Source organism: Acinonyx jubatus, chromosome E3 (genome assembly GCF_027475565.1).
Source record: "Acinonyx jubatus isolate Ajub_Pintada_27869175 chromosome E3, VMU_Ajub_asm_v1.0, whole genome shotgun sequence".
Classification (NCBI taxonomy): Eukaryota; Metazoa; Chordata; class Mammalia; order Carnivora; family Felidae; genus Acinonyx; species Acinonyx jubatus.
The window spans coordinates 17,498,052-17,516,486 of NC_069398.1; the positions used below are offsets into that span (position 1 = coordinate 17,498,052).

Consider the following 18,435-nt stretch of genomic DNA (forward strand, 5'->3'; position numbering starts at 1 on the left):
CATGCAGAGAGATCCATCCATGTACACTTTCCCCAGTTTCCCTCATGGTAACATCTTGCAAACATAGTACAAGCATATTGACATGGACACAATCGAGATACAGAACATTTCCATCCATCACCGCGATGATCTCTCCTGTGGCCATTTTACAGCCACACCCACTCCCCTCCCAAACTCTGGCAACCAGTAATCAGTTCTTCATTTCTATAATCTTGTCATTTTAAGAATGCTATATAAATGGAATTGCACAGCATGTATCTTGGGGATTGGTTTTTTTACCCGGTGTGATTCTCTGGAGAGTCATCCCTGATGCATGTATCAACCATTTGTTCCCTGATATCGCTGAGTTTCTCCACATCTGCATCAGCATTTCATGTTGTCACTTTTTTTTTTTATTTTAGCGATTCTGATAGATGTGTAGTAACACCTCATCATGGTTTCCATTTGCATTTTCCTAATGGCTAATGGTGGTGAACATCTTTTCCGTTGCTTACTTGCCATCTGTTTATCCTCTTTGGCAAAATCTCTGTTCATGTCTTCCTGCCCACTTTTTAATCGAGTTGTTTTGCTGCTGTTATTGTTTCCTTTTGAGTTTTGAGTGTTTTCATTGATCCTAGCTACGAGTCCTTTGTCAGAGCGGAGGCTAACAAGTCTTTTCTTCCTCAGCAACTTGTCTTTTCAACCTCTTAACAAGGTCTGTCACAGAGCAAAAGTGTTTAATTTTGCTGAAATCCAATTTATCAAATGTTCCTTTTATGTTTTTGATCCAATCGATATTAAATCTAAGACCTCTTTGCCTAGGTCTAGATTCAAAGATTTTCTATTTGTTTCTTCTAAAAACTTTACCATTTCACAATGTATATGTAGGTCCATGATCCATTCTGAGTTAATTTTTAGATAAGGCATCGAGTGCTTTTTTGTTCTGTTTTGTTTTGTTTTTTTACCTATGACTGTCCAGTAGCTCCTGCAATATTTGTTGAAAAGGCTACTCCCCCCTCCACGGAACGGAAATGCATCTTTGTCAAATATCAGTGAGGCATATTTTTGGGTTCCTTATTCCACACCATTGATCTGTGTGTCTACCCCTCCACCAATACCACACAATCTAGACTACCGTAACTATGTATTAAGTCTTGAAGTTGGGTAGACTTCCCAATTTTAGCCTTCCACTTTTAGCCTTCTTTTTCAAACTTATTTTAGCTATTCGAGCTCCTTTGCCTTTCCTAATAAATTTTAAAATAATCTTACCTATACCTACAAGAAATCTTGCTGAGATTTTCACAGGAATTGCATGAAACTGTATACTAACTCAAGGAGAGCTGACGTCTTCACCACAAACACGCTGTCTCTCTCCATTTATTTGGATCTTCTCTGATTCCTTTCGTTGGCATTTTGTGGTTTTCACCATGGAAGGCCTACAAATGTTTTGTTAGATTGATGATGAAGTGTTCACTGTGTTGAATGCAAATGGTGTTGTATTTTTAGTTTTGTTGTCCAACTGTTCAATGGCGGTTTATGGAAACATAATAGGTTTTTACATTATTTGTCTCATATCCTGAGACTCTACTGAACCTATACATCAGGTCTAGGCATGTTTTGGTAGATGTCTTGGACTTTTCTACATAGACAATCCTGTCATCTGCAAACAAGTCTGGTTTATTTCTTCCTTTCCAATCTGTATGCCTTTTATTTACTTTTCGTGCTTTATTGCACTAGCAAGAAATTCCAGCACTATGTTGAGGAAGAGTGGCGCTCCCAGTCTTAGGGAGAAAACGTTCAGTCCTGTTACTGCCTGCTGGAGGTGAGGTCCAGGCTCCCCGTGGGATTTCCACCGCCACTTGGGGATGGGTGGGGCTTGTTACTTTCCCAGCAAAGTGACAGTCCCAGCTCCCTACTCTGGCACCACCACAGCAGGTGAGGGGGCATGCAGTTAGGTGCCTCCTTATAGCCTGGTGAGGGGAGTCTAAGCTTGGCATGAGTGGGGGTCAAACCACAGTTGTTGGGGTTGTTGTTTTTTTGTCTGTTATGTATCACTATACGGTTATTGCTAAACTTTCTGTCTTGGTAGGCTGCCCCTTTCCTGGTCTTTGGCTATAGAAAGCAGACTCCGTGGTGTGTGTGTGTGTGTGTGTGTGTGTGTGTGTGTGTGCACGTGCACGCCTTTTTGCATTGCTGGCTTGCTGACTTCTTCATTTGTAGATCGGGATGCGCTAGACAAAAAGTACTCACCAATATGCTCTCAGTCCCTGGCCAGCCTGCTGTCTCATGTCTACCTTTTAGCATCCTCTTATGCGGCTTTATGTATAATGTTCCAGGAGTGCTAGCCGGGACTTAGCAGGAGGAATAGGGAGAAGGATGTCTATTCCATCATCCCAGAAGCGGTAGCTCCCCCACTCCCGCCCCAGAACATCAGCTTCATGAAAACAGGAGCTTTGTTTTGTTCCCGGCTATATGCTCAGCACCAAGGACAGTGCCTGGCACAGAGCAGGTGCTCAATAAATATTTGCAGAATGAATAAATAGAGATTGAACAGCTATAAAAATACTGCCCTGCTTTTAATGTGGGTGAGGGGCTCAGGGCCTCATCCTCCCTGCCGTGCCTCATCCCAAGACCCCTCTGGGCCCTCACGCAGGACACTGTTTGAAAACCTCGGGACTGGAACACTTCCTGCTGTTTGCAGCTTGCAATTCTGAGCTGGTGCACCCCTGGGCTGCTGCCTGAGGTACGTGGGTGGTTGGCCTGGTTTTTGGAGCCAAGAGCAGAGTGGACACTGTGGGGAGGAAAGGGGAGGGTGATGGGGTGGACAGAGTGACTGTCAACCACTCTGTCCTCTGGGAGCTGCGGGGGGCAGGGGCAGGGGAATGCTGGGGGCCGATTCAGAGATGCATAGATGCCACCTTGCAGTGTCCCCCAGGCCCTCCTCCGTGGGAAGACTGTTAACTGACCACTGAGGGGGGCAGCCCTAGTTCTCTTTCAGGCCAGACGGGCACAGAGTCATTGTGCCCAAATGCTCGGTCCAGGCCATGCTCAGTGCCCCAGAACTGATGGGACCAGGAGCTGATGGCGGCAGGTTCTGGGGCCCCAGGCAGTCCAGCCATGGCCAGCAGGCGTCCTTGGGTGGCCACACCTCTCCTTCCCCTCCTTGGTGTTAAACAAAAGGAGGCAAGAACCACCTGCCTTGGGGGACATGAGAAAGAGTGAGAGCTTCCTGCTGACCACACAGCCTCTCAGCAGGGACACCAACAAACACATCCTCCCCAGTGGCTCTTTGGGGCCAAGGTTCTTCTACGGTCATGGCAGCAGAACCCCCCACCCCTAAGGGATCGATCTGCTGAAATGCCAGCTAAGGCCTGCAGAGAGGGCAGGGCAGCCGAGGGTCCTGTGAGAGAGGGAAGAGGCTAGCTTTCTGTTTCCACAGGGTTGTGGAGACTGGAAGGGAACAAGGGGAGGAAGCGAGGAGGGTAGCAGCGAGGCCATCACACTTCACACAGATGGGGTCCCAGAAGCAAACACAGAGGCACCACCCCTCTGGGACCTGGCCCAACTTGCTGCTCTCTTGCTGTGTGACCTGTGCCAAATCGCTTAACCTCTCTGGGCTTCTAGCTCTTATAAAGCTACAACTCCACGATGCTCTCCTACCCTCAGTCTGCAGACTGAATGCTCAGGACTGGGGTTCCACTGTGTGTGTTGTGGTAGGAAGGGCCTTTTTTCTATCTTTCTCCACTTTGATCAAATTGAAATCAAAAGCACAGAGTGACTAGCTTTCCCCTTCCCCGCCATCGCCAGGAAAACGGACATGCTGACATTCCACGTGGGGGTCACAAACTCACATTCCCGCAGACTCAGCTGGATGGTGAAGTGAGGAAAGTATAAGGCGAGAAGAAGGGGTGGGGACAGGGGTGAACCGGACAGCATGGGCCCCATCTACGGGGGCAGCCACCCCTCAGCTTCAGCCACCAGCTGCCATGTGGCAATGCCAGTTAGGCAAGGACATAGCCCCTAATGGTCAAGAGAAGCCCAAAACTTGGAGTTTTGCCTAAAATGTTTACCTTTTTAGACTGTTAAAAGCAAATACAACTTTTACAGAACATCGTGGCAGGCCACACAAAACGTCTACTGGCTGGGTTCAGCCTCTGGGCTAAGGGGAGACGTTTTTTGGGGGAAAAAAGAAACCAAACAAGCGGGAGGGCTGGAGGGGCTCTGGGCTCAGGGTGAGGATGGGGTTCTGAAGCTCTATCACGGCCAAAGCAGCGAGCTGGGCAGTGACAGGAAGTCACGGCCAGGGCTGGATACTAAGAGAACACTAAAGTCCTGGGAGCAAATGTGAGCGGTGCATCCAGGGCGGATGGAGACCCTGTGAGGCATGCATTAGTATTATCGACTCGAGAGATGAATCACTTGAGATGCTGGGTTGCTTGCCTTTAATAATAACACGCGTGAGCACATCTTCTGTGCTAAGCACCTCACACGTGTTATTTCACATAGTCCTCATTGCAGCCCCTCCCTAAGGATGCCCCCCGCCGGGAGCCTCACCTCCCGGGGTTCATGCTTTGTGTGGGCCCCTTCTCCTTGAATCTGGCCCATCACTTGCTCTTGACCAACAGAAGCAGCGGAAACGACAGTGTGACTTCTGAGGCAAGGTCATAAAATAAACTTGTAGCTTCTGCTCGGATCTCTCGGAATGCTTGCTCCCCGCAGGGGCCCGGCCACCGGCCTGGAGAAGCTGGTCCTGCTGACAGCCTAGCTGAGCCCCCAGCCCCCAGCCAGCACCCACAGCCAGTGCTGGGAGGGGCCAGCTTGGACCCCCCGCCAGCCAAGCCCCAGATGACTCCAGCCCTGGCCAGCATCCCACCAAAGCGTCATGGAAGACGCCGAGCAAGGAATACCCAGCTAAGCCCAGTCAACCCGTTAAGCCATAAGAGACAATAACACATTTTTATTTTAAGCCACTACATTTTAGGGTGATGTGTTATACATCCACAGGAAACTGACAGACTGCTTGCCAAGAGACTCGGGCCATCTCCCCATTTTACAGCTGAGGAGACTGAGGCATGGGGAGGCGGAGGGACCTGGTGCGAGTCCACGGCTGGTGAGGGTCAAAGTGGGGATCTGCTCCCAAGCTGTCTGAGCCCAGGGGTTGCCCTTCAACCACCCCTCCACAGTGCCTGCCCCCAGCGGCCCAGCAGTGCATGTCGGCAAGGTGTGAAGGAGGCCGTCTGACTCTCAACCGTGGACCCTTCCCCTTCCTGGGCACGTGTCCCTCCCAGAAGCCGGTGCCCAACATCAGCTGGGCATCTCTGATCCCTGACCTCCCCAGTCTCGCGGCCTGTCTCGCTCTGCTGGGCGGGGAGGCAGAGGCTGGCACTGTCTGGCCTCAAAGCTGCTCTCCTGCCTGGTGCCTGGGGCGGGGATGGGGGAGGCGCTGGGGCCAGAATTTTGACAAACGACCTCACACATATTAAACAAGAGAAATGACACAATGACGCTGCACAGCCCTGGCGAGGCCCCAAAAGCAAGGGATGAAAAATGGGGCTGATCCATCTTGCAGGCCTTGGTGACAAGAAGAAATGGATCAGCCCTAATAGGGACCGCACGTTGGGCCCCGGCCTTAAATAAGTCAGATGAGAATGAGGCCAGCCCCAAGGGAACAGGAGCAGGGCAGGAGGCCTGGCTTCCAGGGAAGGAAAGCTTCCCATGGCCGACACCGGCAGGCCCCATTCGAGACACTGAGGGCCAGGGCAGAGAGCCAGGGGCTTCTAGAATCCTATTGCTACTTAAGGCTGTGGGACTCCGGGTGAGTGACCCAACCTTTCTGAGCAACACGGGGGGGTTTGCGTGTGTTAAATTTCATATGGAAATCGGTAACATTAGAAGGGCTGGTGTTTGGGGCGCCTGGGTGGCTCGGTCGGTTAAGCGACCGACTTCAGCTCAGGTCACGATCTCGCAGTCCGTGAGTTCGAGCCCCACGTCGGGCTCTGTGCTGACAGCTCAGAGCCTGGAGCCTGTTTCGGATTCTGTGTCTCCCTCTCTCTCTGCCCCTCCCCTGTTCATGCTCTGTCTCTCTCTGTCTCAAAAATAAATAAATGTTAAAAAAAAAAATTTTAGAAGGGCTGGTGTTTGAGAGCACTTCCCGTGTGTCAAACAGCGTGCCACGCACATCCACGAAGTGTCTACGTATCACCCCGTTCTTGCAGAGGCAGAATACAGAGGTTAAGAGTGTGGGCTCTGAGGCCACACTGCCCGGGTTCAGATCCCAGCCCTGCCGCTCAGTGGCCAGAGAGAGCTTGGACGGGTTACTTAGGTTTGCCTGTGCCTCAGTTTCCCCTCCACAAAATTTCCACCGCACCGCGCCGTGGCGATGGTGACATACCAGGCCTCGATACGTGGCACAGGCGGTCACACACGTGCTCACACCCAAGAATGTCCATTCCTTTCCTTTGCCCCCTTCTCTAGCTCAGGTGACCACCGTCCAAGGTCAAGAGCTCAGGCGACAGCTGCTAGAAGGAGGGAAGTGTAGGGCAACAGGGGGCACCAGAGCCTTAGCTGGTTTCCCTGCAAGCCTGAGGGTCAAGGTCCCTTTAAGACACGTGCCTTTGCAAAGCAGAAACCAAACAGAGGGTGGGAAGGGGTGAAATTAGCAAGAGTCCCCAGTGGTCTGGAAGGGGGTCCTTCTTACTTGAAGCCCTACTCCTATTCCTACTCCAGTCTGACGATCCTCCAAAGTCTCTGTACCTCCTGTCCCCTCTGCCCAGCACATTATCTTATTCCCTTCTCCACATTTTGCCCGATCGCATTCTCCCCAGAGGACCCTCCCTGCCCGAAGCTGGGTCAGCAACCCCTCCTCTGTGCTCCCACAGCAGTCTGTGAGCCACCCCCATATCCACATTACAGCTTGTTTCCTTGTCTCATTCACCTGTCACCATGCTGTCTTCACCACCACTGTACCCCCAGCACTTAGGAGAGCGGCTGTCCCCAAGTAAGCAATCGGTAAACGCATGTAAAGTGACTGAGTGGATAAGTGGTTCCCAGCCACCAGAAGCAGGCCTGCATACCTCGTGTAATGGACAACTGAGGTCGTTGTCTTTCCTCCTTCTGATAACCCCGCCTCGCCCCTAATTTTCCACTGGGGAGGCTCCTCCTCCTGTCTCTGTCCAAGGGATTGGGTGGGGCCAATCCCGCTGCCTGGACCTTGTGACTCAGGCCAGACCAAACCAATCAGGGTCGAAATCATTGGTCATGGGATGGACACACGACTTAAGCTAATCCAATGACAGCCATAACCAGGATTTTGGCGGGAAATATTGGAAAGAAGCCCCATCTCTCTGCTGGTATTGCTACGTTTGTAAAATGGAAGCCTAGAGCTGGGCATGGTGACCATCTTTGCTTAGGGAAAAGCTGCCTGTGAATGAAGACAAGACAAAGGACAAAGGGAACAGAGACAGGCAAGGGGGTGGGGAGAGCTCCTGATAAATCACCTGAGCACCTGGACCCAGCTGTGCCTGGGGCAGATGCTCACCCAGCACCCATCCCAGTCATTCACCACCGGAGAGTTTTGGGCTCATTCCTCGCCTGAGAGGTAAGCGTGGACAAGCGGAACCAATATGCTCCTGGCCCTCCCTCAGCTGTGGTGATGATTTGGGAGAGAGAAGATGACCCATGGCCCCTGATGGGCCCATCAGGGGGAGACCGGGGACTTCGGTCAACATTGGGGAAAGAGGAACCCTCCCTTCCCCCGTATGTGAAGGAAGAAGCACCAGGAGGGAGCTTTCTCACCACCAGGAGGAAAGCCCACCCAGGGACAGGGTTAAATTCGCAGACGGTCACAACGGATTTTTCCGTCGTGACCCGAGGCCCCCCAGCTGACCCAACTGGACTTCTGGGTCACCCGAACTAACACACACCCCTTGTTTACTTGGCTTGGGAGTCTACTGATTCTGTCTTGCTCTTGCACACGTAACTTATCCGACCTCCCAGGCCCCCCCACCCCCGCCGCCCCCAACTCGTCAGCTTCCACCTCCACCTTCCAGAACGGCCTGTGTGGCAGGGGTCAGAAGCTGTGCTCTGTAAAGGGCCGGGCGGTGAACATTTTAGGCTTTGTGGGCCACCGACTGTCGCCTGCAACCGCCCAGCTCTGCCATTGTAGCGTGAAGGCGGCCACAAGACAACGCGTGAATAACGAGAGTGGCTCTGTCCCAATAAAACTTTATTTATGGACACTGAAATTTAAATTGCACATGATTTCCACACATCACAAGGTGTTATTCTCCTTTTGATTGATTTCAAGCATCTGAATATGTAAAAACCATCCTTAAGTTGAGGGCTGCATAAGAACAGGTAGTGGATGGGCCATAGAGTCTCAAAGTCCCCGTGCACTCTGGGCTACCCTTGCCCTCTTCTGCCCTTCCTCCCTCGCCTGGGCCGAGCTGCCGAAGGCCCAGCATGCGTGGAGGCTCTGGTGTCTGAAGGTCAAAGGCCACTTACCAGAAGGACCATCCGTAGTCCCAGGAGTGGGGTCTCCAGTCTTCAGGGCCGAGGCTCACGGTGACCTGGAACACCTGTGTGTACATCATGTGGGCGACCATTCCCAGGAGGCCTGTGGGGGGAGCAGAACAAGAGGTCAGGAAGCAAGGTGGAGCTCTGTCCACCTTTGTCCTGTGGGCCTGTCAGTGCTGGGGGACAGCATGGAAGGGGAAGGGCCGTTGGTAGGACCAGAGCGGGGAAGCCAGAGGGTGGTGTTTTCTAAGCCAGCCAAGGAGCTTGAGTCTGAGCAAGAAGGTATAGGGAAGGCATGGAGAAATTAAACAAGGGAGACACAGAGTAAATCTGCACAGACGGGCAGACTTTTTCTTTGTCTTTTTTTTTAAGTTTACTTATTTATTGTGAGAGACAGAGACATCATGAGTGGGGGGCGGGCAGAGAGAGAGAGAGAGAGGGAGAGAGAGAATCCCAAGCAGGGTCTGTGCTGTCATCTGGGAGCCTGACTCGGGGCTTGAACTCATGAAACCGTGAGATCGTGACCTGAGCCAAAACTAAGAGTCAGATGCTTAACCGACTGAGCCACCCGGGAGCCCCAAACTTTTTCTGTTAAGTACCAGGTAAGTAGATATTTCAGGCTCTGTGGTCCACGCAGTCCCTGTTGTAACTACTTCTCTACTGTCGTAGCACAAAAGAGTCAGAGACAATAAATGTATCAATGGAAGAGTATGGCTGTGTACCAATAAAACTTTACAAAAACAGGCACCGAGCCAGATTTTAACCCGTGGGCTATAGTTTGCTGATTCCTGCGTTAGGAGGTCATTTGGGAGAAGCAGCCTAGAGGGTATTTTTCAAACTGCAGGTGTTGACTCACTAGACTAGTGGGTCATGAAGTCACCTTCAATGATTGCCACTGTTGATTGCCACATTAAAAAAAAAAGAAGAAGAATGGAACAGAATGGAACGGAATGGAACGGAATAGAAATATCTGATACATCAAATGTAGCAGGAATGAATATTGTTTTGGAGAACTTTTCAGTTCTATGCATGTGTACATGGGCGCAGTGACTGAAACATGAAATGTTTTTCTGTGGCTCATGGTCAAAAATCTTTGAGCCCACTGGCTGGGAGAACTTGGATTCCAAGGGATCTGAGTGGGAATCCTCTTCCACCACGTTTTCATCACGTAGCACTGGGCAAAGCCTCACTCTCTGAGCTTCAAGTCCTTGAATCCGAAGACGAGGATTGTGACACGTAAGGCAAAGAGTAAGTGAAGTCAGGCAAGGCAGCCTCAAGTCTGTGCTCAGTGGCATGTAATCATTATAGTCACCGGGATTATTATAAATCTGAGGACATTTCTCTGTGTGGACTGTGGCATCTGGAGCCCTCAGGAACCATCAGAGTGATACACTACTGATGAGAAAGGGAGGGGTAGATAACAAGAATAAAGGAAAACAATCATGTTTGTGCACCTGCTATGTGCCAAGCACTCTGTATGATTACTTCTTAATTTTCACAACAACCCTCTGAAGTATCATGAAGTACCTTGATCAGGACTATGTACCGTTGTTCAGGTTGCCCACTGCGCATCTCCATAGGGCCCCATTCACAATACAGTCTATGTTGAAGCAGAGTTGAAGCAGAACCATGCCTACAAGGCTGTATGTGGTAGCCCTGAATACGATTATTCCATTCCACAGGGGAGAAAATAGAAGCCTGGAGTGGGAAAGTCTGTCCAAGGTCACAGAGGGAGTCAATGGCATAGTTGTGACTGGTGCCCATATCCAAATGCCCTCAACTCCAAGGCTCTCCACCCTCTCCCCTCTTCTTGAAGAGGAGGCAAGAGAAAAGATGGAGATAAGGAGTGGAGAGATGGAGGTTCAGCAAAGGCAGAAGTAAAGAGGGAGTGGGGTTCTGTGTCCTGGGACCCAGGGTGGGGAATGGAGGGAGGAAGCCATCCTGTGTTCCCACAGGGTGGAGATAAATGGTTAGCAACTGGTTCTCCAGAGGCAAAAGAAAAGCCCTGATTTGTAGCGTCTATCAGGTTCCACGGTGCCACTACGGCCAATGTCAAGCGACCAATGGGAGGTCACGGAAGGCAGAGCAGAGGAGAGGTGTGCCCAGTGGGCACCCGTAGGCTCCAGCACACCTCGTGCCTGACGCCAGTCACTGGACCCCAGGCCCAAAGGAGACCAAGGACTCTGTGGTTGTCTGCATCTCTGAGCTTGGGTCAGCCCCTCATGGACACTTCTCGCTATTCTCTGACTGCAGATTAGAGCTGGTGGGGAGCCCTTGAGTCAGGAAATCCCAGGGAGGAAATCCAGGCACCACGACAGGTGCTGAGGCCTCCTCGGGAGCCTCCTAAAAGTCCCTCCTCCCCCAGGCTGTCTCTGCCAGGCCCGACTACATCCTAGACCACATCCTTAGTTGTGCCCTGGCAGGTGGCGCAGAACTGACCTGGGCTATCCCACCCATTCAACAGCACCCTCTCTGGTCCTCTCTGCCTTGGCCCAGTCTGTTGAAAGGAGGCGAACGGTGAGCCATATGGATATCTTCTTTTTCGTCACTTGACACAACTCTGGGTGAACTTGCCAAGACGTACGTAACTGATATAGCTTATTCTTCGGAACCAACGCGTACGATTCCTTAATAACGAAGTAGCATGTTTTATCTACCCAATCAATGGATGGTACTAGGTCTTGTCCCGTTTTCGGCTCTACAAGAAATGCTGCGATGAACACCTTTCTACAAGTCTTTTTGGGGATACAAGCAAGTACTGCTCCGGATGGAATAATAAGAATTGCTGGGTCATAAAGTATATGCGTTTTAAATTTGAGTCAATGTCAGAAAATTGCTCTCCTGCATGGTAGCCCCATCATGTGTTTCTGCCAGCTGTCTGGGGGTACTTACCTAAACCTTCACCAACACTGGAGATTCCAAAACATGAAAACCTGTGCCCATCGCGGGATGCAGAATGCCACCTCAACATTGTTGTCAATTTTATATTTCCCTCATACTAGTGAGCTTGGGCGTGTTTCACATGTTTATTGACCATGCCTATCTCTGTCTGTATAGCGCCTGTCTGTATCCTTTGTCAATTTTTTCTTTAAAAAAAAAAAGTATTTTCTCTTATCAGTTGGTAGGAATTCTTTATGTATTCTAGATACTAATCCTGTCTGTCACGTAGACTACCCAAGAGTTTACTGCTCTTGTCTTTTCCCATGTACCAAACACCTTTTTGTTTTTTTAAATTAATAGACTTTACTTTTTAGAGCAGGTTTAGGGTCACAGAAAAAGTGAGGGGAAATTATGGAGAGTTCCCATGTGTCCCCAGTCACCACCGCCACAATCTCCCATATAATTAACATGTTGCATTCGTGTGGTACATTTGTTACAATTGATGAGCCAATACTGATCCATTATTATTAACTAAATCCTGAGTTTACATTAGGGTTCACTCTTCGTGTTGCACATTCTAGGGGCTTTGATAAATGTATAGTGACAGGTAACCACCATTACTGTGCCGAATCATTCATAGCCTTAAGAATCCCCTGTGGTCCACCTTTTTATCCCTCCCTCCCTCTCTGCCTCCCTGAACCCCTGGCAAACACTGATCTGTTTATAGTCTCCACAGGCTTGCCTTTTCCAGAATGTCATATAGTTAGAATCACATAGTACATAGCCTGAGTTCTCAGGCTGGCTTCTCTCACTTAGCAATATGCATTTAAGGTCCCTCTCTGTCTCTTCATGGCTTTTTAGTGCTGAATAATGTTCCATCGTCTGGACCCATCACAGGCCATTTACCTGTGGTCCAGTAACCTGTGGAAGGACATCTCAGTTGCTTCCAAGTTTTGGCAATTATGAATAAAGCTGCTTTTGTCAAACACTTTGATATGTGATATAGTCAAATTTACCAGGCTTTTCCTTTGCAGTTTTCACATGCTGTGTCTACCTTTTTGGAAAAGGAACACCTGTAAATGCATTGTCCTATATTTTTATATTAATTCACCTAGAATTTATCTTGGTGAACGGTGTGAGTTAAGGATCTAAGTTAAGTGTTTTTAATGAGTAGCTGATTGTCTTGAATCCTTATAGAATGACCTGTCCTTTCCCCCACTGATTTCATTTTTATTTTATTTATTTTAATGTTTTTTATTATTACATTTCTTTATTTTTGAGAGGCAGAGAGAGACAGAGCATGAGTGGGGGAGGGGTAGAGAGGGAGACACAGAATCGGAGGCAGGCTCCAGGCTCTGAACTGTCAGCCCAGAGCTCGACGCAGGGCTCGAACCCACGAACTGTGAGATCATGACCTGAGCCAAAGTCGGATGCTTAACCAACTGAGCCGCCCAGGTGCCCCTGATTTTATTTTTATTTTATTTATTTATCTTGAGAGAAAGAGACAGCACGAGCAGGGAAGGGGCAGAGAGAGACAATCCCAAGCAGGCCCCACACTGTCAGCACAGAACCCGATGTGGGCGACAATCTCATGAACCATACGATAATGACCTGAGCCGAAATCCAACTGAGCCACCCAGGCGCCCCTTCCCTGCTGATTTTAAATGACACTTACATTCCAAGCCCCACCTGTACGTGTTTCCTGATGTCACTCTGTTCTACTGGTCTGCCTCTGTTCTTGTGTCAATGCCACACTCTTTTACCCGTTATAAGTCACAGTAGAGTCTGTTATCTGGGAGGACAGCCTCCCCCCCACTCACTTCCCAGTGCTCGTTCCCCCTAGAATTGCTGCCTTACCCAGGAACCTTGCGCCTTTAGTGGGGTCCTGACCCCTTCCCTAGCCCCAACCAGTCCCTTTCTGGGTTTGTGGGGGGGGTGGGGGGGAGGGCTCACTCTCCAAACCCTCAGCTGTTCTAACGTCTTGAGTTTCTTCTGCACTATGCCAGTCCAGATGCTCTCCGAGTTATGTGGCCTCTGCGTGTCTTGTTTTCTCATCTATAAAATGGGGATATCAGTAGACACAGGTAATCCCAATGAGCATCTACTAATGCAAGAAAGCGTTCATGAGAACAACCACTCCTTCTATTAGGGTAGTGGGGACATGACGAAAACACCCAGAGAGACCCAGAAGCCAGACCCAGCCTGTTGGCAGAACAATTTTCTAAACTGTTAGTTTGGAAAAGCAGTGATTTCTCAATCGGATTCCATTTACTCCCAAATATGAAAGGCCGTGCTTTAAGGAAAGTCAATAAATGAAAATTATTTCTTCATTCAAAGAATTCAAAGATAGGCCGGTGAGTTGCTCTGACTGCATTTTGAAGCGTCTCCTTTAAACATCTGATCCTCGCCTGTGTTTCTGGAAGCATGTCTGTTCTGCACAGGGAAGTCCGTGGTAGCGTCTGTCACACAAACTCTCCGCAGAAGGAATTGTTTCCAACTCCTGCGAATTAGAAAGTGACTTTCTGCAGTTACCGCACCTCCTGAAATTGGCAAGAAGGAGGCTTTCCTGCGCTGCGACTGCTGCTTCCCGGCGGCCGCACACCAGGAAGCGCAGGGCTGTAAATCTCATTTTCCAACTCCTGACACCGTCATTGGGGGCCCCGACCCACATGGTGAGGCAGGCGTGGCTCCTTCCAGCCCCTGGGGAACACAGGAGGGCACTGGGGGCGAGGCTGACTGCGGGGTCAGAGCTGACCCCAGAGCGGACAGGGCTGCCGTGACCCCCGCCCTGGCCTCCGCTGCTCACACTGAGGAAGGGAAAAGTCTGCTTTTAAGTCCAGAGGGGCTGGCGTGGGCCCAGAGGGAAGAGACAATGTCGGGAGGGTCAGGACGTTAGGCCCAGGGTAAAGCCACAGTGAAACAAAATGAGCACCAGCTATGTGACCTTGGGTAGATGACCTCCTGTTTCTGTGCCTCAGTTTCCTCAACATAATACAGGGATAACAATAGCACCTACCTCATGGACTCATGAGTATCCAGTGGCTTATATCTGTAAAGCATCTAGAACACTGCTTGCATGCAGTGGTGTTTCTTGAATGAATGAATGAATGAATGAATGCTTGAGGCTCACTATATAGGCCCTCTAGACTCTACACTCGTCCAGGAACCCGGTTTGTGGTCCCCAGCACTCGGTAATATGTGTTGAATGAACAGATGACCACGGATGTCAAGGTGCGTGGGGGAGGGGCACTAGGTTGCCTGGTGGGAAGTCCTGGGTCTGGGATGTGGGAATGAACGAGGGCAGGGCCAGATTTTGGCAACTTTGGAGAGCGAGTTGTCTACAGGAGCTAAGATGCGAGTCATCATTCATTTATTTATTATTCATTAATTCAATCAGTCAATGAATATTTATTGAATGCTTTTCATATGCCAGGCATTGTTCTAGCGCGTGGGGACCACTGACATAGACAGACCGATGCCTTGCCCTTGAGGCCCAGACAACGAGCACGTAGGTTAACGAGAACACATCAGGTAGTGAAAAGTGCCACGATGCATTATAAAATAGGACAATGTGACGGGAGAGATCCCAGGGGCTGCTCAGACTGGGTGGTCAGGGAAGCCCTCTCTGGGGAGGTGACGTTTAAGCAAAGGCTTGAATGGGAGCTGGAGGCAGCCACAGGGAGGTCTGGGGAAGAGCACTCCAGTCAGAGGGAGAGGCCTGGCAAAGGCTGAAGACAGGACCCTGACCTGTGGGGGGGAAGGGAGAAGAGGCTCCTGCAGAGGGGGATGGACAAGGTGTTTCGAGACCGGCCAGGAGGGCGGGCGGTGGCCAGGATCTGCCGGGCCACAGTGATGAGCCTGGCTTTTATCCTAAGCGTGACCGAAGCCAGCAGAAGGCCAAAGCAGGGGCCCAATTTACGTTTACAGCACATTCCGGTTACTGGGTAAGGAGACAGGATGCGGGAGGGGTGGGGAAGAGGGTCCCCCTGCTGGGAGGCCTGAGGCTTGGCCCAGAGTTGCTGGCAGCTCCGGGCCGGTATGCAGCTGCAGCCACCGGGACGTGCTGAGGGACTGGACATGGGGCCGAGGGGACCTGGAGCCTAGGATGACCTCCGGAGTCTCGGTTTGGGCAACTGGGCAGACGGTGGTGCCGCTCACTAAGGCGAAGAAGATAAAGGAAGGAAGACGTTAGGTTGGGTAGGCTCCAACGTGGGCCATATTAGCTGGAAATGCCTATCTTATATGCAAACAGAGACAGCAAGCAAGTAGCTGGGTGTGCAAGTTTGGGGTTCGGGGAACAGTCCGAGCTGGGGATTAAATGCATGAGTCATTGGCGGAGAGAGAGAAATGACCTGCAGAGAGGTTGTAGGAAAAGCAGGCCCCGGACAGAGCCGATGCCGGGGCCGAAGGGGATAGGAGGAGCCAACAGCAGGAGGAAACCAGAGTGGCTTCACCAGGGCCGGGTGAAACACCCAAGTCAAGAAGGAGGGAGCAGCCGGTGAGGTCAAAGACGAAGACAGACAAGTGACCGTTGTATTTACCACCATGCAGGCCACTGGGGACAGGTGATCGGCGACAACAGGCTGATAAGAGGAGAGAAAGCAGCGAAATAGTCCCAGAGAAGGCGGAAGCGGGGGATAAAGGGGTGATGGTGGGGCTCAGGGAGGGCTGCTGAAGAGGGGAGATTGAGAGTGCTCCCGCGCTCACCCCAGGGGCGATCAGGTAGACAGGGGGACACTGGCAATCAGAGGAACCCCAGGGCGACTGCGGAAGCTGGGCAGAGTGAAGGTAGCAAGCCACTACGCAGGACAAAGGGGCTGGAGGCAACTCTCCTCCTTCCTTTCCACCCAGCCGGGCAAGGCCACCAGCTGAGAGTGAGCCAGAGGGTGAAACAGTCTTTCCCGGGACTGGGGGTGGGAGCGCACGTGGCGCAGGGCAGCGCCGTGTGCGTGCAGGACCTGCGCTCAGGAGCCTAAACCAAGACCAGGCCGCAGGGCAGCCGACGCCGGCGCTGACACAGGACACGCGGGAGCACCGAGCCACGACGCGTCCCTGCAGCAGGGGCTGGGGTGGACCCTGGCCCAGGTGACCCCTCCTGCGGACACCGTCCCTGGTCCGGAGATGCCGCCTGGATCAGCACACGGAGCACTGATGCCCAGCTGGACTCCAGGACGCGTCTTGCATTTGACCTGGCTCCCTTTTGCGGGATTTGCACACGGGACGCTAACGGCATGCTCCGTTTATTGGCGGTATCAGGGAAGCGGCCGATTGACTCATTTATAATGGAGTTTATTATTGAAGATGCTAAGTTATTACTCCGAACGCTCAGAGAGCATTCGCGGCTAAATAAATACTCTTGTGTCCCCGGGCGCTGATCTGGATTTGCCAACATGCCACGTACGTCATGTCGGGACGTGACACAGAGGGGCTGGTGGGGACCTGGAGGAAGCTGAAACCCGATGACACAGGGCAGGATGGCGGCAAAGGGGACACCCCTGCTGGGGTGGCCTGACTTTCACTTGATTAGTCACTGAGCACATATTGAGTACCTGCTGTGTGCCGGGCTCTCCTCCAGCTGTGGGGGATACACTGGGAGCCAGTGAAACACCATCCCTCCCAGTGCTCTGGAGGGATGGGAGAAGCGGACAAGCTGGGGACGGGCATGTGCCAGGGCAGCCAAGGGGGAGGGCCAGGGGCCCCTGGGAAGCCCGGCTGGGCTCCCCGAAGAAGGTCAGAACAGAATGTCTCCCAGAGGAGGTGATTTCCAAGCTGAGAGTTAATAGCTCGGAGGGAGCAAGAAGGCGGGCCGGGCATCGGGACCGCAGGCAGAGCCCCCAGGCAAAGTGGCTTGGTGGGCTGTAAGGGCCTGAGGCAGGGCACGTGGGTGAGGGAGCTGCTGCTACAGGAATAAACAAGACACTGAAAAGTTCCAGAACCATCGTAGGGAGTTTGGGCTTGGTCCTGAGGGCAAATGGGCAGGGATCACACAACTGTAAGCAAGAAGGCAAGAATCAGCCAAGAATCAGACGTGCTTTTGTAAGATCCCTCTGGCTGGTGTGTAGAGAACGAGAAGGTGGGAGGCAGGGAGTCGGGAGAGGCCGCAGTGGCGCCCCAAGCGACAAGGACCAAGGACGTGGCCGGCCAAGGCTGCTGAGGTCAGGAGGCGGGCGGGCAGGTCGCCAGGGTGGGTGGAACTTTGCTGAGATGGTTGAATTCCCAGTCAACCCTCAGACACTGAGGAGCCCTGCCTCAGGAATGGGGAGAGACTGGGGGTAACTGGTGGGGCTGACCCAATTAACAACAGCTCTGGAAAGAAAACTTTGACATTCTAAAGGCTGGTATTTCATGACAACCATCCGTAGGGCGGCAGACAGGAAAATAAATCTCTTATCTATACATTTCTAAAATATCCAGTTGTTTGTCTGGACAGAGACCAAAGGCTGATTCTGACTGTCCCTTGTGCCCCTTGACCTGGGAGGGACCACATACAGCGCGTCCTCGTGCACGGAAAACCGTGGCCAAGAAGCCGAGCTGAGGCTATGTTTAAAGCTTGCCCAGAACTATTTTTAAAGAACAGGCTATTTTTAGACACTCTCCCGAGAACCCGAAGCCTCTCTTGGTAGCATATTTCAGGGTTTAAAAAGTTCCTCCTTACACATAACCTAAATCTTTCCAGCTCCAATTTAAGCTAATTTCTCGCTCTGCCCTCGAGGACAAGGGGCCGAACCGGTTGGCTTCTTCTCAAGCGGAACCTTTGGGAGCTTGGCAATTACCGAGTCGCCCCTCAACCTTGTCTGCCCGGTACTAGATCATTGCCATTGCTCTGCCCTTCCTGCAAAGGTCTCCTTCCAGACCACTTGAGTCATTAGCATCACTGCTTGTTTGGATTCTGCTCACTCTTCTATTTGCCTTTTAAAGTGAAGTGGCCCAAATCAGAAGTGGAATTTAATAGGGGGCCTTCCCATTTTAAAAACTAGGTTTACTGAACCACCACTGGCCTCGTCTACCCCAGTCACCTCCATCAAGCCCTGAGGCAATGAGCGGGCTCAGACCCTCCCCAAC

At 51.4% G+C, this 18,435-nt stretch overlaps 1 protein-coding gene across 5 annotated transcripts in view; it reads right to left on the reverse strand.

The window, feature by feature from the left end:
• GSG1L (GSG1 like) overlaps positions 1-18,435 on the reverse strand; it is a 205,413-nt gene that overhangs the window by 29,835 nt on the left and 157,143 nt on the right. For all 5 annotated transcript variants that reach the window (XM_053213137.1, XM_027051095.2, XM_027051096.2 and 2 more), the window contains one exon: positions 8,482-8,593. In XM_053213137.1, coding sequence (XP_053069112.1) covers positions 8,482-8,593 — 112 coding nt within the window. The remainder of the gene's footprint in view (positions 1-8,481; positions 8,594-18,435) is intronic.